Below are 27,456 nucleotides of genomic sequence, written 5' to 3'. Positions count from 1 at the left end.
GGTGTAGGTAGAGCGAGAAAAGAACACGCTAGCGCGCTCGGCCTGAGCGGCCGCGGTGTCGGTCGCTCCCGAGATTTCGCTGCACCATGGTTACCCGGCCTAAATGAGCCGTGGCTATGGCGGCTACCTATTCGCACCGCCTCACACGAATTGGTGACCCAGACGACCGAGCCAAGCCATGCCTACACACCGATTCTACCAGAGAGAGTGTAACGTGGCCACGCGCGATCCGGCAGACCTGCCGCGGTTGCATTTGCACTCAATTGCACTTGCGATAGCTGGTCGCACAGTAGGGCAGACGTGGTAATGGCTTCGTATCCGTGCGCTCTCGCCGAGGTAACGCGCAGCGCGCAGCTGAAAACCCCATCTCGTTCTTCTAGAGGGTTTAACACGCAAAATATTGCCGTCAACCGCGGTTACAAAATGTCCTCTTTTTATTGCGTCTGACAGAAATGTGGGCAGTCAAATTGAGAAATGAATACCAGCTCTCATTGAATTTATCTAACTTCCTCTAAACTAACGGGGTTAGCTTATGAGATAGGGTGGCTTTCGTTTCCTCTGATTTACAATTTTTCCTGCTGTTAACATGAATGTATCCCTTAGAAACTTAAAAAATAAGGGATTGGTTTGGAATATCTTTTCAGAGTCGCACTATTTTCCAACTTCATATTATATTACTTATCCACACTATCATGTAACCGCAATTACAATATGTAGAATTTTTTAAAGAAAAATTTCATTTGAATTGATGGGCCAACTGCTTTTTTCACCATCTGTTTAACGTTCCACAAATTACAAAAAAGACCGTTTCGGTGAAATCTAGAACGCCCTTTTGACGCTAAGCAAGAGCTCATTGTACCGAGCTTTTAAACCTCTCCACCAACTGTGTTCGTTAGCCTTTGCAGCCTGGAATGTGCCATTGGCCAGTGAAACACACATGAAAAGCACGGCAGCTCGTTAGGTGACGCTCAATCATAAAATATCACGCACCTTTGCTTTCACGCAAGTAGGGCAGAGTGTGTCGCATCACACAGAGCGGACCACGAAAGTTGACGTTCCAAACGGTGTCAAACTGTTCCATTGTTGCAGTGTCTGTGTATCCTTCCATCAATATTCCCGCGTTGTTCACCTGAAGACGCAAATTGAGCAATCTCATATAAATTGACAAAAGAGCATTTGCGCTACATTTGTTTGAATGCTTGCTACATTTGAAATTATTACGAATGAGTCGTAATTCCATCTCAGCTGATGAAATCACTTTCTCGGACTAAGGAGTGATGATGTTGAAGTGTCTCAGACAGGCGGGATTTTTTTATGGAAAGAGAACGATATAACGCAGGAAACTCGAACGGGACGAAAATATTGTGTTCTAGTGCTTTCCTGCTCACTACTTCGTACGGGGAGCAAAGGGCAGTGTGTTGCATTATCTTCTAGCACACCGAAAGTTCGCGTTGAAGCCATAAGCAGCTCAAAGGGCAATTACCTCGCCGCTACTGAAGCTCTTCATAACGTCAACGTTCTGACAGCACGTTTGCGTGGTCATCGAGGGAGGTGTGTTAATGTTTGCCTGCGTGCGCATGGGATCACGCTTATTAATTACGTTAGTAAGCGAATGCCTACAAATGCACACGGTCGATGAACCTAGTATCCTTACTTTGCAAGCTATATAATAATATTATATTGCGATCGATGCTTTTTCGCCTTTTGGTGGAAAGTGCAACATTCTTTGTTAATCCGACATAATCGCAACTACACTCTAATAGTTTACCAATTCTTCATAGTTGATTATTTCTGTCCCTCCCAACGAACGCCGAAGACGAAGTACAGCGCTAATTCTAATGTTCATTACGGCTCTAGCTCACGGGGCACGTACAGTAGGGACAAAGTCTACGTATAAGGGCTAAAACAAAAGGTAATACTAAAATTTTTCGTCCACAGTTCAGAAGTTAAGTTTTGTTTATATAGAAGTGAATAAATGCTTAGCAGTCCGGCGCGAACGCCGTACTCACCGAGTGAGGCAATTGATTGAATTGTTTATGTAGCACATTTGCAACCACTGAAATAACCTTGGTTTGCATGTCGCCCGCACTAAGGAACTCAGATCTCTCTTCTCGAACGACAAAAAGATAAGACGGTGAATATAAAGTAGTTGTTACATACAAAACCATCTGAACGGGGCTTTGTGTTTCAAGATGGCGACGCGTTGTGTGTACGACTGAAATTGTTGTGCTCAACGGTTCGAATCGTGCACGTAAGCGTGTCTTAGTTATCGGCACGCTTGTTCTTAATTTTTTTGTCGCAGTGTTCCAGCTTCATTTACAGTTACAATGAACGCATTATGAAAATTCTCTAGAATTACACAAAAGCCAATTTTCCGGTAACCAGTGCCCCGATATTCAGTCACCCAGCACCCAGGCTCCGCGCAACTATACCACACAGGCTCAATGTTCATGTATGAGACTGGGCCATTGTCACTGGGTTTTCAGATAAGAAAGACACGGAGCTTAATGAGAAACGCGTCCTATTTGCGACCATTTTTAGCAGTCGGGGATGCAGAGATGACAAGATAAAGGGGAGTTATGTAACAGATGCCTTGCGTACATTTCTAAAGGACTTATTTCTAGCCAAACAATATAAGCAGTCTTGACATTGTTTAAACATAAGCTCGAAATTGTAAAGCTACTTTCGCTCCTGCATCCTATGACGTGCAGTGATGGCAAGTGTTCACTCAAGAATACATCCATATTGCACTAGCTAAGACAAATAACAAAACAATTCTTTCTATCGAAATGTATCTTTAAGGAGGCGTTAGAATGTAAGTCAGTGCAATAGGTCTGCCAACGCAATAATGAAGTAAAGGGATGACAGTATAAAATTTTAGGTCGCAGAGAAACTCACCTACATGTACAAAATTTACACCGCTCCGGATGCTGCTTGTTTGTCTTGGGATTGGAGACTGGCAACACCACAAAATCGGCATTGCGGTCATTACACGTAAGCAAGGATGTTTGGTCAAAACCGTAGCGGAACAAAAAAAAAGATTGTTTTCTTAAGCGCGCCTTACATTTTCCTCATTTTACTTGACCTCACTACGAATACCGAAAAAACAAAAATTTCTGCTGAACCGGCAGGATTGTGAATAATCAGAGAAACAAGCTGCAGTTCAAAGCGCACTGTATTTCGCCATCCACATTTTGTTTGTTAGTTATGCCCCAGGCCTTCAACTGCTGCAACAATCCTAGCAACGAAGTGCGCACTGTGACAGAGATGGATGCCGCGATTTCCCTAATAAAGATGATCTAGCGTATCTTATCTATCCCATCGCTGTTTATCATTTTATTTTTGAACGGTCGTATTCTAGGATTTATCACAAGTTGATAAAATGTTTCAGCTGATCTATGGTTTCAGCGAATATACTTGAAAGAAACTAAAATACGAAAAGAAGAAAAGACAATATTTTGCCTTCTTCCCGGCCAATGTTTTTTTTTTTAGTATTCATGAAATAATTTCGGTAAATATAGTTGAATGAAGCTGACATTCTTCGCCAAGGACGGTAAAATCAAGAGAAATAATATCCAAGTGTTATCGTAGCGCAAAGATTTTTCGAAGTATTCATTGTAAAACTACAACTCTCAGGAGGCTTCAAGCATTATACTTGTTACTTACTAGAATATCAATTTTTCCGAAGTGCTTCACGGTCTTTTCCACTACAGCGGCGACATCCTCGCCGACTGTTACGTCTCCTGGCAAAACAAGTACCTGGAAAGGAAAGAGAAGACAAAGAAGCAGAGTAATTGAGCGATTGTTCCATCTACTTTAACAAAGGCGAATGTTGCGGCACCAGCTGTTAATCCAGCCTCTTAGCATCGGTGGGCACTCTACATTATTGTACTGCGATTCTTCATGTTCGATCTGTCCGCCGGTTCATCGCAGTTAGGATAATTTATACCAAGCCATGGATATAGGATGTTATCCACGCGTGGTCTTGAATAAACAAGGCTTCGAGCGTGTACATCAACCTCTTACACAGTAGCCAAACTAATATAAACAAAATTCACAGGGGCTTTTTTCTTCACGAAAGGTAGAACTATTTTGCCAAGTCTCATAATAATCCTGCATCGGCTCTATTTCACAGATACATATTTTAAGGAGATTAGGGTTATTTGGCTGTTCCAGCCGTTTTCTTGGTAGATCGGTGTTATGGACGGAAGAGGGAAGGCGAGGAAACGTGCCAAGGAAAATGGCGCGTGCTCTGAGGGGCGAGGGAGGATTGAGGGGAGCGTGGTGCCTTAGCTCTCACGGAGGGAGGATCGGGAAAAAGCGGCGCGGGGAGGAGGAGGGAGGCACTCTGTCGCTCATTCGTCGCCGGAAGTTCAAAAAAGGGGCGCTTGTTTTGGGGAGAGAGAGTGGCGGAGAGGAATTTCTGGGCCTCTGCTCTCAAGTGGTGATCAGAGGGACGAATCAGAGAAAGAAGGAGGGAAGGCTGTCGTGCGCTCGTTCGTCGCATGTCCCGCTGGCCGACCGGCGGTGGCCAATGGAATGTGGACGGCGCGGCGGACGAGAATCGAAAGCAGATTCCCGGCCACGAAAAATACACCACCGAAGGCGCAGGCGAGCGTTCCGTCGAACACTGTCGGCGTTGACGTCGACACAGCAGGCAGAGCATCACGTAAACACGTTTGCTCTTCCCGGCGCTCGCGAAGGAAGTACAGGAGGCGAGGGGAGACATCGAAAAGATATTGCGCGAGGTTTCAAGCAACCGAGTTTCGTGCATGGACGGCGAGGATGGGGAGCTATCGCTCACTCGCTCTAATGTGCGGGCTTGCACAGACAATAAATATCGGTGGTTCGCATAACGTTTAGGTTGAATGGCTGTCTTTGTCTACTCCGGCCGTTTTCGTGGTAGGTCGGTGCTACGACGCCAGGCCACACTTGTGGGAGGGAAGTGCAGGAAACGCGCCTAGGCGCCTAGGGAAAGAGCAAGTGCTCTTGGACGAAGAGCGAAAGTGATGGGTAGGGAGCATCGTGCGTGAGCTCTCGTGGCGGGTAATGTTGGCAAAGAGGGGCGGGGGGGGGGGGGGCAGAGGGGCTGGAATACTGTCGCTCATTAGCTCACTCACTCGTCGCGGGAGGGTGATGTAGAAGGTTCGTCGTCCCTGAGAAGTACCTCAGGTAAAAGTAAAAGCGCAGAAGTGTATTTTTGGATGAGCTAGTAAAGAATAGAGCAACAATTCAGAATGAAGCGTTGGTTCCATTTTCTCATAGGAATACAGTAAAAAAACTTTGAAGGCTTGCTTGAAAATTATCATTTTTGTCTTCAGAAAAAAGGTAATATGGTTCACCAAGATGCATGTTGTCTATGTGAAAATATTATTTAGTATGGGTGTACGTGCTGCCCTGTATCTTTAGTAATAGTTGTGACTTTTGTTTGAATTGAGCACTTATGGTGCATGATAGCTAAACCAAGGTGTTATTAACGTTTAAAAGCCTGAAGAAGTATTCAGCAGTGGAAATCGAAAATTTTGAAATGTACCTTATCTGAGGGTTAAATAGTTATTCTTCTTTTATCGCGATGGGCGCCGCGGAGCTTGTTTGCGTGGTTATTCCGCCTCTTAAATTGAACACCATAACCAACGATTTTATGAACATAAACTATGCTTATCTATACCTGACGCCGCACATCTCACTAAGATGTGACACGTAGCAGCAGTGCTCACAAAGTAGAGCATAGAGTATATTCCAACGCTTAAACACGAAACATAAATAGTAGGTCAGTTGCTGTGTATAATATTGCCCCAACTATCTTGTGCCTGCTTCACATCATGGGCTAAACATCAATAATTTGTTGTATGTGCTGTCGCATAAAACACCAAACTTCTTGTGCAATGCCTGTCACATCATCTAAACTCTGCGTAATTTCGGCGAGCTGCGAAAGCTGCACAACACGGATGAAGTAGCGCTTGTGTACACGTACTAAAATATTTTTTCTCTTGTATTTTCACGGCCTTTTGATGTTTGGGGGTTTACCAGCTGCGGGAACGCGCTCTAAACGCGACATCTGTAGTTACTTTTGTTAAATCGTACTGCACTTGGCAGGAAACAACTCTGTATAATCAGTTAAGTATTCATGGAAACAACAATGAAAGCAATAATAAACGTTGCGGTCTCCAAGTAGGATTTCAGCTAATCACGGAGACTCATAAGCTCCTTGTCGTACCTGAGGTTGTTAATTGCAGACCCTCGAGTAATTTGTGCTTTTTGTTTGTTTGCTTCGGTGCTGGTTGTCAGTGCCGTTTGCATCAGCGAAAGTGTTCGCTACACTAGCCCGGTCATGGCTTAGCGCGGACATGGCCCTTGCGTCCTGTTTCGGAGATAATCTCCGGCGGGTCCTAAGAGTCGAGTACGTAAGACTACGTAAGTACGTAAGAGTCGAGATGACTGGTGGCTTCACGAGCGTTGTCTTCCCGCACGCCTAGTTTTTGAGGTGGTGCAACCCCAAGTTTCACAGAGGCGTTCAAGAGAGAGGCGGCGAGAAGCACCCGATACTTCCGTTTCTGCGTTCCACATGTCAGCGTTGTGGGAACGAAAATTCGATCGAGGTCATCGAGTGAGATTTGCTCATGTTTGCTTGTGCGCGCGGGGCACCGTGAGTTGTAATTTATTAGTAAACGAACGCTCACTACAATTTTCACGGCCTGCAAAACTACGAATGTTGTTTCTCGTAGTTGTCTCATACTTCGCTATCGCTATCAATGATGTGCCTTTGGGGCGAAACGGTGCCGCCTTTTCTTCGTACGATGAGGACGTGTCGTGATGAAACAACACGACGACAAAGATTTTACCGTACACGAATAACGGAAAGAAATCGGCACGGCACATATAGGCCCAGTGAAACTTAAAAAATATAGCGTAGACGAAATTGCGAAATGGTTTGACAGAAATCAGTAATGTATACAAAAATGGTTATGAAAGCGCACCGCCTATAAGGTTTTTGGAACTAGCCAATAATGCTAGTGAATATCCATAGAAAATGCGTAATATTGTAACTTCTTTTACAAAAATAGAAAGGATGGAAGCATCGAGAAATATACTTTTTTTCTTATATAGAGCACATATGATACCATTTGAGCCTTCATTAAAACATGTTAAACAACATGCAGGTAATAATTTTAATTGGAGCAGTCAATTGTTTTGGACTGGCTTGTGTCTCGTATATTCCGGCCCAACATGATACGATCTCCAGGAACGGTGAGCGCGAAGTATAATAAAAAAAAAGTGGCCGAGGCTCAACGCGGTTTAAATCTACCTATACGACTGACAGCTCTGTTAAGCGTGGTTAGACACGGTTCTTCATGGCTTCATAGCGGCAAGCTATATCGGCAGGGTGATCAGACTCAACCTGGCACCAGCGGCGAAGAGCTGGCGCGCCGGCAGCCGCGCGCGCTTCGTCCATGGCGAAACTGAGCGCCCAAGCGCTGGCGAAGCAGCTGTTAAACCCTCGCCTAATCACGTGGTACACAGCAGCGAGGCACTGGCGAGTGCAGCTGCGACGCCCCTCCGTAGCGGATCACGTGACGTGACGTCACACCTACACGCTAGCGAGCCGGCGGCTGAATCTGAAACGCGCGCCGAAATTGACCTTGGGAGTTGTACCTCGAGGAGTAGAGCTTTCGCTCTAAAAAAATTGTACACCTTCTGCTCTCATACGTCTCTTGCGTCTATGGTGGAGCGTCTATTTTCCTGCTCATTTACCAAATGTGTTTGTTTAGTCTATTTAGCTTACAGGCGTTACATATGCCCCAAGTTCACTACTGCGTAAACGGGCAGCATTGGGCAATCTAAGCTACATATTTTGTGTTTTTCTGCATAATTATTTACTGATCTGTGGCTGATAAGTCTCAGCGTGCCCCTCAGAAAATATAGGAGTGGCTGCGATGTCAAGAAGCCGGACTAAAGGGGCTGTTCCGTGATTTTTCTCATTCTTATTGTAATTTATGGAACTTTACATCAGAACCATTGCGCCGCTTACTCCCGGCATTTAGCGACACCCATTTCACTGATTCTTATGTGAGTTGCACATAAAGCTTATATACTCTGCCTTTCAAGGCTCATATCATGCAACTCATGATCCCCAGGTTCCCTGAATATATTGTCCGCATGGAAACGGCTCGTCGACGCTCCGTAGCATGGGAAGCACTGCCACGACAAAAAAATCATTCATAGCCATACAACTTTATGCATAGCCTGCCCGTCCGCAAGTTTGCTCCAATCAGACTGGAGCAAAGCACCCTTCCTAGTGCATATGCTACACAGGCAGGGATCATTGCGCACCGTTTTGAAATGAACCAAATTAATCCGTCGACAACGCAGCTCCATACCTTGTCGCTTGAGAGCCCATTTTCCCAGCACGCCTTGGCAACACTATCAAGTGCTGCTTTGTTCCTCGCCGTGAGGGAAAGGGAACAGCCAAGAGAGGCAAAATGGAGGGCAGTGCTCGCGCCAATGCCCGCCGACGCACCTGTAGGAAATAAACCACCACTTAAACAGAACGCTCAAAAAAGCAGACCATCAAACAAGCTCGTGAACTTTTGTGCACCTCTGTCTGTGTGTGAATTAGTTTTTCGAGCTGTGGTAAAATTTTACCAAAGTGTAAAATGCAACTGTTGCGCTATAGCGCAATCAATGTTTTATGCAGTCTGTGGAGCAATGGGCGCTGCTTTTATTTATTATGGTCAATGGCACAAGTAATCGGTCACAAATACTCAGTTCGCATGTCGTCAACACAGGGCGAACTTTCCTATGAGTAATTTTTTAGGCGCCATAAAAAAATGATTTGGTGCGACTTTTGTTTTCTACGCAGCATACAATAAACTTGCGCGTTCTAAATATGATACCCGCTACGTATGCAACAATATCGGGAACTATAATTTAATACGGAGTAGCAGTCGCGAAGCCTTTCATTTCAGATGCAGGCTTGCAGGAGTTCTGGGCTTACGGCTTTCTGGGAAGGGGCACTGTGCCAGAAAAACTGAGACAGGAATGCCTTGACAGCTTTTATTACATGTGCATGCATATCTTCACGTATGTGTTCGTTTTGTCTTTGCTTTATGTTAATATATCTTAATGTACAATTGTAACTCTGTATTTCATTATAACAAATAATCTTAATATGTTGTCGGAGTGTAGAGGTGGTCAAGTTCGCTGCAGTTTCAAAGCTATGAGTCACAAATTTAACTCTTTATTGGGTGAACTTATTCCCAGGAAAACAAGTAACACTGAAGCAAAACGATTGCGGCGAGCAAAGTCGGCGATAGTCCTACATCCGATCTGCAGGTCAAGCACGTCGGCTTTTCTCATTACTCGACGAAATTTACAGCTTAATCGCTGGTGCCCACATGTCCTCCAGAAAGTACTGCACAATTCGCGTCGCGCGTACAGTCATATTGCACGAGGTCCTTTGACAAATGACAAGTAATAGAAACATCGATAACATTCGGGAAACTTCCGAAATATGCAGAAGCGTTCTGCGACGAGCGATAATGTTTAACACTTGTTAACCGGTGAAAAGCGATCACCGGAGCAAGATAAATAAGCACGTGTATCAGTATCGCTGTTTCTAACAATCAAACTAATGTAAAGAGCAATGCTACATAAATTGAAAATGTCTTGCAGGCAAAACGATAAATTTTTATTAGGACCATTTCCTCTATAGGAAAGTTCTACTAAACATTGCCACTTGAAGTTCCAGTGGTTCAAATTGTGCCAAGGGCAAAAATAGGCAACAAATGAATTTGTTACACTGACGTGAACAGTTGCAAAGAAAACGAAGGCACTTGGAAAAGAAGAGATTAAACGCAAGTTCTGCGGAACCCATCTTATAATTACTGCCAACGGTACCGAGCGCTAAAGCAGACGCGGACCTAGGGTGCACAGCACAAATGAGCCCATGTATCAATTCATCCCTGCCTTGCACCCTGGATTCGTAATATTTTACGGTATTTCTCTATTTCCCTTGAAAACTAAGAAAACAACAGCCCCTGTTATTGTGTAAATCAATCCTAGAATCCCTGAAAATCTAGCCGTTTCTGGAATCATTCTCTGGAAACTCTGCAAACTCTGGAATCATTCAAACAGAAAGACAAGACATAAAGAAAGGAGCACGGGTAGAAATACCAATTTATCAGCAGTGTCGCACTGATTCAGAATTAAGACAATCTGTTACGACCGTTTTCGGATGACATGGACAAACACGGGGATGAATGTAGTTCTAGAAATGGCTGACTTGTAGAATCTATACAATACTTGCAGAAAAAAGCCCATATTTTGCAAACTGTTTGCATGAAGCCACATAAGAGCTCTAACGAATGCAGGAATATTTTATGATAAGGTAATGCGAATGGCGACGTTGAAAACTTTTTTCATACGAGTGAATTACGGAGCAAAAATTGGTCGGCCTAATTAACATTCCATAACGAAAATAAATGTGAATCTAAAACATCTGGGAAGTGCGAAAATATGTAGTTGTCTACTGATACACAAACACAGATATGGCAAGAAATGTCTAACCGGCTGGATATTTTGTTCTCAGGTGAGGATGGAGCTGGAACCTTCAGGATTCATCACAAACGTAATATCGACAGCTACAAAATGCGTGCGCGCACTTTCAATGCAAAGCACCCTCGTCAGAGTCGACCCAGTTTTTATCGTGTATCAGCTATCTGGCTCCAGCGCCAGCCGAACGCCCACTAGACCACCTTAAAAAAATAAACTGTGGGGTTTTGCGTGCCAAAACCACTTTCTGATTATGAGGCACGCCGTAGTGAAGGACTCCGGAAATGTCGACCACCTGGGGTTCTTTATAACGTGCACTCAAATCTAAGTACACGGGTGTTTCCGCCCCCATCGAAATGCGGCCGCCCTGGCCGGGATTCGATCCCGCGATCTCGTGCTCAGCAGCCCAACACCATAGCCACTGAGCAACCACGGCGGGTACTAGACCACCTTGCTTGCCCAGAAAAGCCGATAGAACAAAGAAAATTTGGCAGAGAAACACAACACTACCTATGTGAGGGGATTCCGAAGGCATTTTAATCGATTTGGTGAAATGTTTTCCGCTTACGTGTTCATCCGCATGTCGTCGTGCACGTTGTAAATTTTCCCGGTGTTCCTTTTGAGACGTGATTCTATAGACTCATGATTTGGCCTCGAGAGTGTTGTTTTTTTCCTGACACGTATTTGTCCCCTACCCACTATGGGGATTGGCCCAGAAATAGATAGGCAGAGCGCAGTGGTGCCACTTCGCATTGTTCTTGTTCCCTAGTGAAATGGCGCAACCCACTCTGGGGCATCGGCCATGAATCGGGCGGTGAAAAATCTTTGAGCAATTTTTAATAAGTTAGGTTGAAATGAAATAAGTATCTGGCAATTGGGATTTAAAGTGTCTACTGCTACAGGTATGAATAATCAATTATATTTTTATAAATATTGGGAACATTATGAGAATTTTCAAGAATGTTAACATGCAATTCGTTTTGTCTCACGCAGAAATATGCAGAGGGCTTCACAAACGCTCCTGTGGCTGTAACCCAGTACTAGCCCCAAATGAAATAGTTATTTCGCATTGAAGGTTCGGTTGCGCGTTATAGAAGATGATGACGACGGTGGCCTTCACCCTATCAGAATGTGTTTCCTATCAATAATTACTGGTATTTCATTTCTTAATGATAACTTCTTCTATCTCAAAAATTTTAACAATACTTTTATTAAACTTCTAAATCACATTTGTTTAGTCACACGCTCTAGTATTCAAATCTAAGTATTGTTTCCATTCTAAACATACTGGAAACCGCCTCCTTTTTGTCCATTTCCCCATAGTGGGTACGCGCCAGTGTTTGGGAGACAAGTGTTGCATGATCTTTCGCATGTAGGGAAGATACGAACCCAGATTCTTTAGGACACTGAAATTTCACGTCAATCCGATCATTTCTTCAGGAGTTATTACTCTTTGCGCCGTTGGCCATCTTTGGTGCCATCTTTTCTTCACGCCACCGACGGACTCGGGCCAAATTGCGCATATAATGTTTAGTATTAGGAGGCTCCTGCATGCTGCCACACCTGATAACCACTGCTGGGCGAGCTTAAAAAAATGCGGTAATGTAGGAACCAGGGGCCCTATAACGTAAAGCTTTTCCAAACTTTTCTATTCCAATTCTGCAATCAGCCCTCCACGATTGGTAAAAAACATTTCGAGCCACAACCCACTGCGCCTGTTTGTCACGCGACGTCGTGAAAACAGCGAAAACGCCCTATCTGGTGTAATATATGCACACCGATTATGCGCGGTTTGACGAAACAAAAGGAAAAAAGCAATTTCTCATTCGACGCTTTTTCGCCATTTCAGAAACAGGCGTCATTCCACCATTCGATGTTGATCAAACGTTTTCGGGCTCCGCCAACTTTACCTGCTTCTCACGCGGCGTCACAAAACCACGAAAATTCACCACGTCAAAATGGCGTGTACGGGTTAAAGACGCATTGATATGCCGAACGAAACTGAAAGTTTTACCGAACAGCCAGCGACTGCCCCGTTCCAAGAGGAATAGAATATGGCTGCCCGACGATCGCTGAGGCACTGGCTACCCGGAGCTTCCGGCAAGCATGAACTTATTTGCATGTAATAAAGGATTTTGCGTTGCAGTATAAGGTTATCGAGACCTCTCGGCACGTATACGACATCGCCCTACCAACTATACTTTGCCGAAGAGGATCCATTTTAACGGCATGTTTAACCTTCCGTTGCACGCCGCCGCGATTCTGTACCAGCCACCGCAAGCTAAGTACTGGGAAGCAGACCAATCGAAGACGCCGGCGCCACCTTCCTCATCCGGCTATCTACTTTCACTGCGCTGATTTGGCCCCATCGAAATTCTCTCCACTAGAGCGTGCTCCTCGCCTCTTCTCAACCAATTAGATAAGACAAACTGCTCAATGTAGGCAATGTTATTTGCTTTGAAAGGAAAAGAAAGACACATCCTACAAGCGAGAAGCGAATTTTATTAGGCTTTTCAAACAACACTGCGGGTTACCGCCCGATCCTTGAGCCAGTGATTACGTAAATTTGACGTAAGGAAATTAGAACAAAAACAGATTGGAATATTTTTACATTATAAGGCCCCAGGTGGCTGCTTGCCATGAGCAAAAACAAATGCTCCCAGTAGTACAATAGGAACTTACCTGTTTTCACATTTGTGGAGCTACTGATTGCTTGCATAGCATGGGCATCGCTATGTCTGGTATTCACGCCATCAAATATAATTATTTTGCTTGATCTGGTTTACAAAAGCTACGAACGAGGAACAAGGTGCACTTTTCGTATATTTCAGGCTTTTTTTCTGTCAGTGACTAAGCTAAATGTAGCAAATTATTACTTTAATTCATGTTCCTTGAAGTGGTTCTCTGAAGTTCCACAGAAGATTCTAAACACAATTGAAACGCCATTCCCACCATGCAAAAGTGGATGTCCGGCAAAGCTGCTCAAAACCACCACTACAACTGCTGAGGGGTTATGCAGTGCTTTATTGTTGCAGAGTAACAGAAGTAATGGTAATTTACGCTAATGGTAGTATTAGGAGTAACGGCAATTTTGACAGCACGCTGCCGCACATAACGGGGCTGCAACAACATTGAGACAGTTGCTAGTGTCGTTATTTTATATACGAAAGGATAGGGACATCACTCCCAACGTAGCAAGCTGACTTCGGCACGGCAGCTTGCGCAACAGTAATCTTTACAGGGAAACGTATGCGAGGAGCGCTACGGGCTTTGTTATTTTTTTAAGGCATGGCTTATCATCAATTATGCGGTTCTGATGATTGCTTTGTGCTTGTTCTTTATTGAAACGTACGCTGTTCGGTATGTTGTATGCGTGATTCTGAATAATCTATGCACAGTTCGCTTCACTTTGCTGACTGCTTGAAGACGCTGCCTTACGGAGGTACGAGCCACTGCTCCCGACCCTTAACTGCCACCTGGATCAGCCCACCTTCTCGCTGACGAACGCAGATACTAAAAGTGCTGAACGATCAGAGGCTAACAGCTTTGCTGGAAAATTGTCTGATCAGTAATTACTACTGCACATACATTACAAACACCACTAACCGAGCTACATTTTCATCCATTGCAGTATACGTAGCGACTACTACGCAATTAAATAGAAAGAACAAGAAAGCACCCAAAATGAGCACAATTCTGGCTGTAACGAAAGAACTAGTTTTAGTCGGCCGTGAACTATCTGTATTTTCTGGCGAAGCAGCCTGTAAATACATGACAGTAAAAAAAAAACATGGTATGCATTGTCAATGTATTTGTGTTTCGCTTGAAATGAAAGAATTGCGCTCCGAAATATATTTCGCCATTGTAGGCCCAGTTTCCTTTGTTTTGTTTGAAATACCTGGATTCTTTTTTCGCGTAGGAAACAGTAAGAACGTGGATCTAAAAATACTGGAGGACCCAAATCACGACGAGTTTCGGCGGATAATGCAATTACCCCCCGAGAAAATTTGAAGGATTTCTTTAAGAAGATCGCCACATATGAAATGACACATGCTCAATTGCCCAGGTTCGTTTCAAAGAAATTCATTGAGGAGTGGTAGTTACTTGGTGGCACTTACTCAGTAACCCAAGTTGGCGTCACATCCATTCACGAGCGCTGTCCATTCAACCATGCACTACCCACTACTCCCATGCACCCAAGTACGCAGAAAAAACCCGCCGTGGTTGCTCAGTGGCTATGGTGTTAGGCTGCTGAGCACGAGGTCGCGGGATCGAATCCCGGCCACGGCGGCCGCATTTCGATTGGGGCGAAATGCGAAAACACCTGTATGCTTAAATCTAGGTGCACGTTAAAAAAACCCAAGTGGTCAAAATTTCCGGAGTCCTCCACTACAGCGTGCCTCATAATCAGAAAGTGGTTTTGGCACGTAAAACCCCATAATTTTACAAGTATGCAGAAAAATTATTACATTAGATTGGATTGCAGCCAACTTTATTTGTGCCTGCAGTTGGGCGCTCGCGACCCCCACGAAGGCCTACGTCATCTACGAAGTCGCCGTTACTCGGCGCGGGCCTCCGCTCGCCGTTGCCGGCTCGCTGGGTCCCTGCCTTTCGAGCACCCCGAGGACCTGCTGGACGGCCCAGAGTTGTTCGTCTTGGTCGTAGCCCTTCGCGGCTGCTTCGAGCCGCGGTGGGATCGTTCTTGGTTAGAGCTATTCTTAGCTAATGACCCTAGTTGTTGTAAAATATGTTCATTGAAGAGTGGCACATCCCACATTGCACATACCTTCTGACCAATACCCAGTGACGCAAGTTGTTGTAAAGAGGTGCACTGAATTTTGTCACATATACGGTAGCCCGAATTGCCGTCTAAGAGTATGCGGTGGCGCCATTGCACAGAGGGAGATGTAGCGCCTCGAGCAGCGGCAGCACCAATAAAGCCAGCCAGGAGATGGCCGGTTAATGATTTCAGATTCCATGCGTGCATGATGCAAAAACATTGTAGGCACTCAGCTTCATCTGTTTTATGAACAGCTGCACATCCAATTGCGGGCTGAGTCTGCTGAACTTATTATCGTCGTGAGGCTCTTGCCACATGTGCGTAGTTCCCTAGGTTGATCCATAGGTAATGGTTCGATTGTGTGACACTATCTCTTCGCATGACAGAATGATTTGAACATCATATGTCGGACGTCTTGCAAAGGCGTTTATGTTGGTAGGCCGCTGCTATATTCACAGATGAAAATTCTTGGGCCGTTGGTAATTAAACAAGGCAGGGGCTTTCCTGCAATGAACAAGCTGTCGCAAAGTATCTCGCGACATTGCGGGCTGTTAACTGAAGAGTGGTGAAGTGAGATCGGTAGAGGCAGTTCTCGCAAGTACATATCTCTAACTATTCGAAAAAGTGGAATGCCAGCAAGTTAGTAACACTAATATGGCTCGGGATATGTGTCTTAGAAAGTTTTGAATTCTTTCAGAAACAGAAAAGAAGATATTACGCGCATTGTATTGAGTCATCAACATCATCATCAGCAGCAGCAGCAGCCGGGCTACGCCAACTGCATGGCAAAGACCTCTCCTATGCTTCTCCATCTACCCCGGTCATGTGCTAATTGTGGCCATGTTTTCCCTGCAAACTTCTTAATCTCATCCGCCCACCCAACTTTCTGCCGCCCCCTGCTACGCTTTCCTTCCCTTGGAATCCAGTCCGTAACCCTTAATACGATGCTGATGACGTGTAGGCTAACGCTTCTTAAAAACCGCCAGCAAAGCAGCGATAATTACAGGGTGTTCTCAAAGACTTTTGAGACGGTGCCTATTTCGAAGGAAGCACTTCACTTATACGTATTAAAACACTGCCACCTTTGAAATAGTTTCCTTGCGCAGCAATACAGCACTCCAAGCACTCCTGCCGCTTTGTGAATATGTCCTAGAAGGCTTTTTGTCTGAAAGAAATACATCGCCCTTCTGCGATCCGAGTTTGATTAAGGAAATCACGCCAGAATGGCAACTTTTGAGCTTTGTCTGAAGTTTCGCAAAAGAATGAAATAAGTGGGCGCCAAATCTGACAAGAACGTTAATACCGGCGAGGATCACTCCCAGTGCTGAGTGACCTGTGACAGGGTGCTTTGTCGCTGTGTATTATCCAGGATCACGTGCGCCCCATATCTGGCCGTTTTCTACCCACGGCTTCTGTCAGACGCCCTAAAGTTAGCAGTAAAACTCATTGTTTATAGTCTGGTCTTTCAGAATGAATGTCTTACGCACAATGCCACGAATGCCAAAAAACGTGATTAGCCCGCACTTTGTCGTGCTGCGAAAATTCCTAGCCTTTTTTGGTTGTGGAAAAAATGGGTTTATTCACTGAGACAACGGTTGCTTCATGTACACCTAGGTTTGGCTGCGACAGCGTGGACACCTAGGTTTCGTCCTTATTGAAAACTACAGACCAGAAACTTACGGAAATTACTCACTTCTTTCGTTACGTCCTTATTCTACCTGTTTCAGATACAAGCATGCGCTAGGGACCTAGAAACGCTTTAACTGCGCCATTAACTTACCTATAATTGCCTGTTTGGTGACGGCACCTATATTACATTTTCAGGGTCTAAAAATAGCCTTCCTTGCGTTTTTCTTCCTGTCTAATCTTCTTCATAATGCGGTAATACAATGGAGAACTTGGCGGCAGGTAGCCATTACTACCACAAACATATTGCGCGTGTGAAGGATGGGATCCTAGGATGATGTAAGGCTGTGATCGTACTAAGAGCAAAACTGATTTCATATTTGTTGACTTAAGTAAAACGTTGGATACAGTCCCGCGCGATGAAATGAATACCGACTAATACCGCCACTCTTTCGCTGAAGTAGTTGAAGCTCTCAAAAAGTGTAATCTAGCACCCTGAAGTCTGTGTCGCAGTTCTTGCCATATACGACAAAGCACATTTTTCCTCTGATCTTCCACACTTCGTGGAAATTACGTTAAGTGATATCCCGCCTTTCTACAGAACGTTGATGGAGTATTCAGCAGCGGATGATGCCTGCTTGCTCCCGATTCATGAGGTGATCATTTGAAGCGTGCTTGTGGCGCCATCTGCTGCACCGTGCGCATAAGGTCTAAAGGCACCGGGCGGCTGTCTTAAGGCACCACCAGCACTCAGGCGATTCTCGTCACTAAGGGCAGCAGTAGGAGCAAGCGAATGTTTTGCAGACGAAGGGGCCATGATCCACACTCCTTTTTCAGTCGTTCTGCGCAGCAGCTGCTAAGGCGCTTGAGCTCTCGCTCCTTCAAAAGATAACCAGTTCATGGAAGCAAGAAAGCCTTATGGCAAAGTCATCTCGCTTCCACATGCAAATTCGAATCTGTAGCGTGTTCTAAGTCATCATTATTAACTGAATCGTGTTTAACATCCCTCATCGCCGTCGCCTTGACACGAGGAGGTTTTTCTTGCGAAGATCTCTCGGCCACCCACATTATATCTCACACCCGGCGCACATATGTATTATCGCACCAGTCTTTATATTCAGAGTTAATGTCATGTGGCTATCGAGCTCGAGTTCTTGCATTCTCCTCCTCCTCTTATCGTCACGCATCCTCAAAATATAACGGCCTTTCCCGCTATATTGCTGCAATCACCTGTCCACCGAGTTTCCCCAAAATGTAACTGATCACATTTTTTGACTGACCACCATCATATGACAATATTGTAAGCCACCACTTATGTCATGTCACCTCAGAGATCTTTAGGGAAATGAGGTGCTGTGATGTATCTCGCATATAGGCGGGGTCCTACCTGTTATAAGAGCAACCTTTCCTTCAAAGCCCGTCATCATTTATCCTACTCTGTGCAGGCCCTGAAGGTCTCGATGCCGAATCGAAGCAGGCGATGCGATGGTAACGGCACAGTCGTGTCCAGCGCAGTGAAGCCATTCGCGGTAGCCATCTGCCGGCTTTTAACTCTCCATTTCACATTACATATCAAGGTCGGTATTGTCAACCTCATCATTCAGGTATACGCAGATAAGAACATGCTACATAGCGACATAATACAATCAGTATTATTTTCCATTGTGCAGCACTTGCAAATGAATGCGTAGCTATAAATGTATTTGCGCAACGCAGGTGAAATGTAGCGCAAGTGCAGGATAACAGCAGCACTGTAACCTTTGCTCTGAACCTTGTGTCCTGTGTTTGCACTGTTTTATTACTCAAGAGCAATGACATACTGACGTATGATTACATCATTTAGGAAGCTGCAACAATTTCTTCAGTCTTTTGCAACATTGGATCAAGAGCATCCGTGTACCGATCGAAAGATTAGACAAATTCGAACGGCCTTGCATCACTGGCCGCGCACTCGTACAAAATCCGCCCCTTCGCTAGACCGCACAACATCTACGGGCTACGCTTCATACAACATTAAAACATTGTAATGTCGCACATCAGTGAAGTTTCAAACCGAAATGCAAGTAATCACGTATATTGAGAGTAGAAATGAAATATACTGCAGGGAACCCTTGACCTCTATGCCAGTGCGTCAATTTGCGCGTATTTTGTTGGCATACTGGCTCTCGATAATGATACCAGCTGAAAAACACGAGGGATAATTCTATTGTAACCAAACAAATTTCTGCCGTAACAACACAGGGTTGTGTTGCGAATACACAGTCGCTTCTTGTTGCAACGCAAACTTGTCTAGTAATTGCACAAAATTTTGTGGTAAGTACGTAACATTACCACACGACGAGATAGCCTTCTGTAGTAAAGACACAGCAGTCTGACGCCGCAACAACCTTCAGCTAGTAACAATACAACGAGACAACTTGGCAGCGTAACTTCCTCTAGCGGCGGGCACCACTACGACACGACAGGCAACTTCAGCTGGTATCGGTGCAACAGAAGCGTACATCTTTTCTGATCTTGGGACACTATGAGAGAGGATTTTATACCCCAATACCAATTTATAGTTTCGTCGCCCAAGCATTTTGTAAAGCTAACATTCTTTTTCCTGATAACGCCTAAAGGTTCTCGTGGAACCCTTCTTAACACTTTCCATAAATGCGAATTATGTATTTATCTGCAGCAAGTGTTTAAATATTCCATGTGCTACCCTTAGGCCTATAATACTGATGCTATAGCGCATACAATTCTTGGAACGCATAACGTTGGCTTATTAGCACCAGAAGAATCACGACAGCATTGCACACGCGTTGTTGGTGCACTCGAGTGTGCATGGAGACATTCCGTAGTAATGATGTAGTTTTTTTTCGAAACCTAGGTCAACCACATTGATTTATGGAATTAAGCTGTTAATTTATTTACGCCGGATCAAAAAGAGTGCAATTGGGAAAAAATTCTCACATTGGCGGAACATTGGAACAACAGAGTTCTTTTTTAAACAATTAGCAGTGCAGGAATCCGTTTTCTCATTTTAATACGTCGCACAAGCGGTTGGGTGGGCTTGTTTGAAGGACCAAAGCAGTTCATCTACGAACAGGACGCGGGAACCATGCAGAAAAAGGGGAAAGGGGGCTGGCCCTTGTGTAGAGGGTGGCCTGGTTCGGACACCACTCAGCAATTGCATTAAAAGTTGGAAGGTCACAAGGGAGTGGCGGTACAAAAGTAAAACCGCTGTGGAAACAAAGACCGAGAAGGATAGGGCGGCGTAAATATAGCCCTCAATAATAATGAAAACAAAAAAAACGGAGAGCTCAAAACAAGCAGAATGAAGAGAAAACAGAATGGCTAGCACCAGGCCGTGTGTCTATTAGCCGTAGAAGATAACACAGCCGGTAAAGTTGAACATACCTGAGTAATAGCTTGCTATAACGATAGGAATTATGTGGACATTCCGAGTGCATTTCAGCCGTTGCCGACGCTGTCGGCGTCGCCGTGGCGTTGCGTATAAAGTCTGACGGTGATAACATCGTTGACGCGCGCTGCATGCTGTATGTGCGAGTGAAAGCTTATGAGGGTGAGCCGACGAGGGTTTCTCAACCTGGCGCGCGCAAGGAGGACAGCGCGGAAGAATTGCGCTTCTTACGTCGTGCGCAAAGCACCGGGGGGGGGGAGGTATTCTACTTTTTAGGTGATAGTTAAAATACAGGTACCGTGGAATTGTTTCTAGTCCCATAGTGCATGTTTCCATGTTAAATAAGTACAATGAGGAAGTAATAAAGAAATTCGGTCATTTCAGTAAAGTTCGGGTCTGCAATCGTGAATGGGCGTGAAACATAGATATACAGGTACGACCATGAGGCGAAGCAACCGTTGTCTCAGTGTAGAAACCCAACGTCTGCACAACCAAAAAAGGCAAGCATGTTCACAGCACGACAAAATGAATGCTTATCGCGTTTTTGAGCATTCACGGCATTGTGCATCAGAAATTAATTCTGAATGGCCAAACTATAAACAACGAGTTTTACTGCCAAGTTTTAGGGCGTCAGCAGGAGGCCGTCTGTAGAAAGCAGCCCGATCTAGGGCGCCCGAGGTCCTGGATTATCCACAACGATAATGCACCCTGTCACAGATCACTCGGCACAGCGAGTGATCCTCGCCGGTAACAATGAGCGTGTCAGGTTAGGCTCCCACTTATTTCATTGCTTTGCCAAACTTAAAATACGGCTCGAAAGTCGCAATTTGGGAACGATTTTCTTAATCCAGCTCTGATTGCAGAAGGGCGATGTACTCCCTCCGGAAAGAAGCTTTCTACAATATTTTCACAAAGTGGCAGGAATGCTTGGAGCCATGTATTCCTGCGCAAGGGAACTATTTCAATGGTGTCAGTGCTTTAATAGGTATGAATAAACTACTTTCTTCTAAACACAGACCGTCTCAAAAGTATTTTATAACGCCTTGTAATCGCCACTGATTGGGTGGCTGTTTTTAAACAGAGTTAGCATTCAGATCATCAGCATCATAGGCATCAATCAGCCTATTCATGTCCACTCGCAGGACGTAGACCTTCCTCAGCAATTGCCGATTGCGCCAGCTGATTCTATCTATCTGTACTAAAATATGACGCAACTATATTTATTTTGCGTTTCCTGGTCAATATAATGCGTGTAACCTTATATTATTTTTTATTTTTAACTTCTGGAAGATTTGAATACATTTTAGCACATATACACTCAGTCATATTGGTAGTACTGAATTGCTGGCGTTCCACTTTTTTTACAAATTGGAAACATGTACACGCGAGAACAGCATCTACCGATATCATTACACCACTTTTCAGTTAACACATCTCCCTAACAAACGACAAGCATAGCTCTCAAACTGTGGCGTGGCGCTGGACGATGAGTGCCTGTAGAATTCACAGACGTGCTCGTAAGGTCGCGATAAGCTTTGCGGCAGTTGTTTCGTTGCAAACAAGCCCCTGCCTGAGTTAATTACCAACGGCCCAAGAATTTGCAGCTCCGCATGTAGCAGCGACCTGCCAACATAAAAGCAACGTATCTCTGCAGGATGCCCGACATATTATGCTGTTCAAATCACTCTGTCACGCGAAAGTATAGTGATACACAATCGTACCATTACCTATGGACCAACCCAGAGTAGTACGCACACGTGTCAAGCGCTCAAGCCGACGGGATGCTATGGGATGTGCCACTCTTGAAAAACAAATGAAGCGGAGCACTTACAATGTTTTTGCAGAATGCGCGAAAGGAATTTGAAATCTGAGCCATCTGCTGCTGGCTCGGACGTAGTTCGTTTTCAAAAAGAAAAAAACTTCAATGTCTGCTTGCGTTGATTGCTCCAGCTGCAATTCTAAATCATTGATATATGAAAGAACGTCCACAGTTTACATGACTGGTCCTCCAAGTATGGCGTTCTTTGCAGGTGCACAAAGACTAATAAATAAAAAACGCTAGGCATACTTTCCAGAGGCTAAGTGGCTATGTGGTTCGGCTAGGAAGCAGGAGGTGATCGGCTAATTTATGGCCCATGGCGGCCGCCTCACTGAATTCGCTAAATGCAAGATTGTCTGCCGGTGGTTTCTGCGTGCATCCTAGCAATCTCCAGCTGGTCAAAATCAATCCGTCAATCAATCAAAAATCTACTGCGTGCGTCGCATTGCTACTATGTTGACTGGCATGAAAAATTCAGCAAAACAATCAATCAAAAAATTTAGGAGGCTTTCTGATCACCTCTCGCAGTGGCGCGCATGTAACCTACAAATTCCGTCACCTCGTTCCACATTTCGAAGGAAGATGGACATGGGAGCATAATCACATCGGAAAAAGGGACCTGGAAGCCAACTTAGGGAAAAATCTTCAGCGTTAATCTTGTTATCAATACTTGTGCGCGATTAATAATAAGCTGAAAGAAGATTAATAATAATAAGCCGAAAGAAAGCAGTTCAAGCACATTTACTACACAAATCCTAATTTGAACATCTCGAGCCAGCTACGTTGCTATTCCTGAACTGTTGAGAGCAGGGAGAAATTAAAGCTGTGTATATTATCATTTTATTGTCATGTAAAAGGTACGAATGTTAGAGGGCAGGCAAACAGCCATCTTGCAAGGACACTCCATTGAGTGAACTTGCTCCCCAGCAGTAAAGTTATGAGGGCATATCATAAAGTAATACTTCAGAGCCCACTTCCTTGCCAATATTATTGCAACCATTTTTAACTCTTTATCACCGATGCACTGATGTTTAATCTATAGGACGTCACTGGCCTCACCTTCCCGTCTCTTCTCGTTACAGAGTAATCGAGCAATTCAAGGCATCCTATGGGGACGTCTAATTGAAACGGCGGGCTGTCATTGAATTTCTTACTGCGGAAGGTTGTGCGCCCATCGACATTCATCGCCATCTGACTGTCGGCATGAAGCTACGCTACTTGTAGGACAGGAAGTTAAGGGGTTTGCAAGAAAGTAAACTTAGAAATGATAGCAACTTAGCAAGTTTATTATTATCTCTAAATGAAAAGGTTGTTATATTGGTTACACTGGAAGGTAGAGTTGACAATATTAATAAATCAGTCAAGCCGATGTCCATCCAGTGCGACCAGATTCGCACACGTACGGCACACATACGCACTCAAGATAAGAAAAAAAAAGATAGATGGATTGAAAAGGTTAGCAAAAAGGCACCGACGCTTACGCACTCCCTAATGCGATATTTGAGGGCAACTCTATGCGTGCTTTCATTAGACTATATAATGGCTGGCGCAGACAATCTGTCTCGTGCGGCCCAATGCAAACGGAGCGAAATCTGACGCGCCTTCCTTGCTAATAGGGACATCGCAAGAGCAAGCGCTTGGGTAACGCTTGGGTCCGAGTCACAGCAGCTGCCGCAGACCTCCGCTCATGCAGAGGTTTCTTTCCATATATGGTATCGGTGGCGTCATCGGTTAATAGACGACGCCCGTCACTCTGGAACCATCTCGCAGTCATGGTCGCTGCCGAGTCTCTCTTGGGGAGCCTTATGCTTTTCTTCTCACGTTCTCTCCAGACCCTCCTCCTCTTCCGCCTTCCGACTCATGGCTCCGCTACCACCTTGCTCCTCCACTTTCCCCTCGCCCTGAAATGTAGAAACAATGAAAACAGCGACGTTCCCTTTCTGTTTTCACGCAGACGCGACGACAGTTTGTGTCAAAAGGGACAAAGTTACGTTTGTGAATCTTTTAAGAAGTGAGAGCTCGCTTAGGTGCTATTCTGCTTCTTACTGTTAAAGTGAGGACATCACTGTCGCCATCTTGAATGTAGTTCAAGTTCTGCCGCCAAGCCACGCCATTTAGTCATGTGAAGAAAAAGGGTAAAAAATCTGCTCTTCGCCGTCGCAGCACGCTACCGCCTGTCCCTGTTGCGGCGTTGAGATTGGTGATCTGCTGTAGTTGAGCAAAATACCCCTCCCCCTCTTCTTTTCAGGAGAACCTCTGCCTGGCACCATTGTTGTTTTGTTTCTGCGTGTGGTGGCCTTCCCCCTGATATTTGCAGCAATGGCAGAGTCGAACCTTTCTACATGTAAAATGCTCAGTGCTGCTGATGGTGGCTTTAGCCATGGTAGCGGTTCGTCACTGTCGCTTTTGACGTGGCTGTAATATGAGTGCGGGCCGCTCCTTCGAAAACCGTCTCGGTAGATGGCCTGCAGACAATAGTGCTGACTACCTCGGCGAAACACAACACTTGTAACAATAAATACAGACTAAGACTGAGTAACGCTGATCGTCAACTAGTTTTGTTTTTCTTGCTTCCTAGTGTCTATTTTCTTTCTTTTCTTTTTTTAGCGTTCTGCAAAGTAAGGCCCGCTAACGAAAGGTTCTAAGATTTAAATGGTAAATTTAGTTTTATGGGCATAAACACACAGATAAAAAGGGATGGGAATTGCTATAGACCGCAGTAACTGTCTAGCGCAGTCTGCTGTGCCTCGCCATAACGACAGTCGGTTATTTCCGTTGCCCGAGGTGTATGCCATATTGTCGAGAAAGGCTTCTGAAGGCCAATATGAGTGCTACTCTCTACGTTAATCCCGAAACTTTCCCTTCAGGTGATTGGCATTAGGGTATACGTGAAGCATTTAGATGATCCGCTGGCGTGTTAACCGCCATGAGCAATGGATTTTTTGGTGCCTGCTTCAGAGAACGGTGAAACTGTGGAAGCAAACTCTTTCATACACAACGCTCCAACTCTTCCTTGTGCACCTGAATAAAGTGCCCATATTTGACTGGAGAAACGCACGAAACAAATAAGAACCACGATCAAAACCTCACTGAGTAGTGTCCTTCTCACACGGATTTATGATGTTGACGCCAAATATCACAATATTTCTTCCATGTAAAATGCAATGTACCTCATCGCTAAGTAGTAACAGAATGTTATGTGTTTAGCCGAGCATCATACACAACTTCGCGTGTTGAATTTGCAGATATCATGTTTACGCAAAATTTATGCACAGACATGGCGCATACATGCAATGCAAAACCACTAGACCCCTTCAACGCTACATAGCTTGCGATATCCAAGACGCAAATTTTCTCGACTCACCCGCTTTTGAACAGGAAACTGTGGTTCAGCCATGACAGCCTAAAGAAGCCGACATATCTATCATTAATACGGTTCGAGCCACCCAACCCCTAAGCACGCACGAACGGAACCAGTTGCGCGGCATCCAAGCGAGCCGGAGCGAGCGGCGTCCTGGCCGTGACGTCACCCGCAAGAGGGCGCCAGTCCAACTTCTGGCCCCTAATAGAGCGCTGTAACTGTCTAGCGCAGTATGCGGACACCTGAACAGCGGTCAGCAGAGTGCTTGAGAAGGGATGGCGATAAAACAGAAAGCGTAAAGCTAGTAGAGAGTAGACAGTAAAAGCGAAATATTGACGACATAGCGCCTAAGTTAAAAGAAAAAAAAGACAGTTCCTTTGTGTAGTGCCTTCTTCACGAGAGGTTGTCACCGCCACTGTTAGGTCGCGTGGAGCAGGGGGGGTGGGGGTGGGGGGGGGGGGGTTGAGGCGCGACTGCTCGAAGAAGTCGCAGTGCTTTTGCGAGCTACCCCGGACCACGTGCATAGAAATTACAGTTGTGTACACCGCCGAACGCAGTTTTATTTAGACAGCATGTGCCGCGTGACCAGATGCGTATTTCTCTGCAATTATGATTGAACTGGTAAATGTCACTCACAGGCATAATGAATATGCGTATCTGAGCACTGAAGAAATGTTTACTATATGGGTTTCTTTCAACGTTTGCTAACTGTCAATTGCTGATGTCTACTTATTTGGTTGTTCACCCAAATATATTGCAGTCGTAGAACTCTATCACGAGACAGAAGCTACCAACTCGAAGGTTGCAGGTGTACCGTGGATATGCTTTCCGGAAATTAAATGCTAGTAGGTGTGTGCGAAATCCGAATAGTGTATGTAATAAGGGTCTATTCGATTGGGTTGTCGAATCGAATAATCATTATTGGAATCGGTTTGTCATTGGCAGTTTTCGATTTGTGACAAAAGCTACTGTCCGCGCACCCCTACAAAAACGATAGCATATAGTACACGTGGTTAGGATGTTTTATTGGGATAGAAATCACGCACACTTCTGGCGCACTTGGCGTGCTGTCGCGTGTGCACCCGCTAGAGAACACGCGCGCATGGTATTGGAGGACGCGTCATTCGAGTTTCAGAGCCGGGCTACCGCGAAATGGTAAAACAAGCTGTAGCACAAAACTGTTCCTTTAATTAAATGCAAATGCCCTCACCGCTGCTAGCACTCATTGCGCACGCGTAAGGATCACAACGACCAGCACAAGCACTCGCGCATAGCCTTGCGCACAGCCCTCGGATGTATTTCAAGTTTCACCGACAGCCGTTTCCGTTGCCTTCGCGAAGGAAAGTTTCTCTGCCTCCCCATGACACAGGTGTCCGATGGCAAGTCCAAGCACTGACCTTTGGTATAAGATCACAAGCTCTATACACCATCAGGAACAGCATAAATAGATTATTTGCCAAAAGAACATTTTTCTAAAAGTGATCAGTCTACATAGCGTAAATTGTGCACGTGCCATGTGCCTTTTTCCCAATGTCCGTGCTTTCCCTCCTTTTTTTCTGCTGAATTCGGAGATTTTAGAGCACGTGCATTGTTGTGCATGCAATGGCGGAAGGGCTTCACAAAAAACAAAACAATAAAAGAAAACCTTGCTTGCTCAAACAATGTGCGAGAGCGTTGATTACGCAGGTACATCTTTGTGCGGTGATGATTATGTGTGGTGTTTTGTGGTGCAAGTGCCAGGTTTGGCCAAACAGCGCCAGGCCAGTGGTAATGAGATCAAAGTGAAGTGATACATTACGAGCAATAAATGTGACAGGGCTGAAAAGGGGCCTAAAGGACGGTCACTGTAAAGTGTGTAAGAGCTATATGTGATAAAACTATGACAATCGAAATGAAGCATGCCAAGGATGCGG

The 27,456-nt window shown here is 45.0% G+C and overlaps 1 protein-coding gene across 1 annotated transcript; it reads right to left on the bottom strand.

Annotated features, from left to right (window-relative positions):
* Positions 1–892: 892 nt before the first annotated feature.
* On the bottom strand, positions 893–25,579 carry LOC142583672 (uncharacterized). Its single transcript, XM_075694163.1, has 6 exons — positions 25,547–25,579; positions 24,017–24,083; positions 8,379–8,518; positions 3,667–3,759; positions 991–1,129; positions 893–906 (listed from the first exon to the last, which is right to left on the bottom strand). The coding sequence occupies exons 1-6, from the start codon at positions 25,577–25,579 to the stop codon at positions 893–895; spliced, it is 486 nt and encodes a 161-aa protein (XP_075550278.1).
* Between the last annotated feature and the right edge of the window lie 1,877 nt (positions 25,580–27,456).

This window comes from Dermacentor variabilis, chromosome 5 (assembly GCF_050947875.1).
Source record: "Dermacentor variabilis isolate Ectoservices chromosome 5, ASM5094787v1, whole genome shotgun sequence".
In the NCBI taxonomy this organism is placed as follows: Eukaryota; Metazoa; Arthropoda; class Arachnida; order Ixodida; family Ixodidae; genus Dermacentor; species Dermacentor variabilis.
This window is presented reverse-complemented; position numbering and strand designations above follow the sequence as displayed.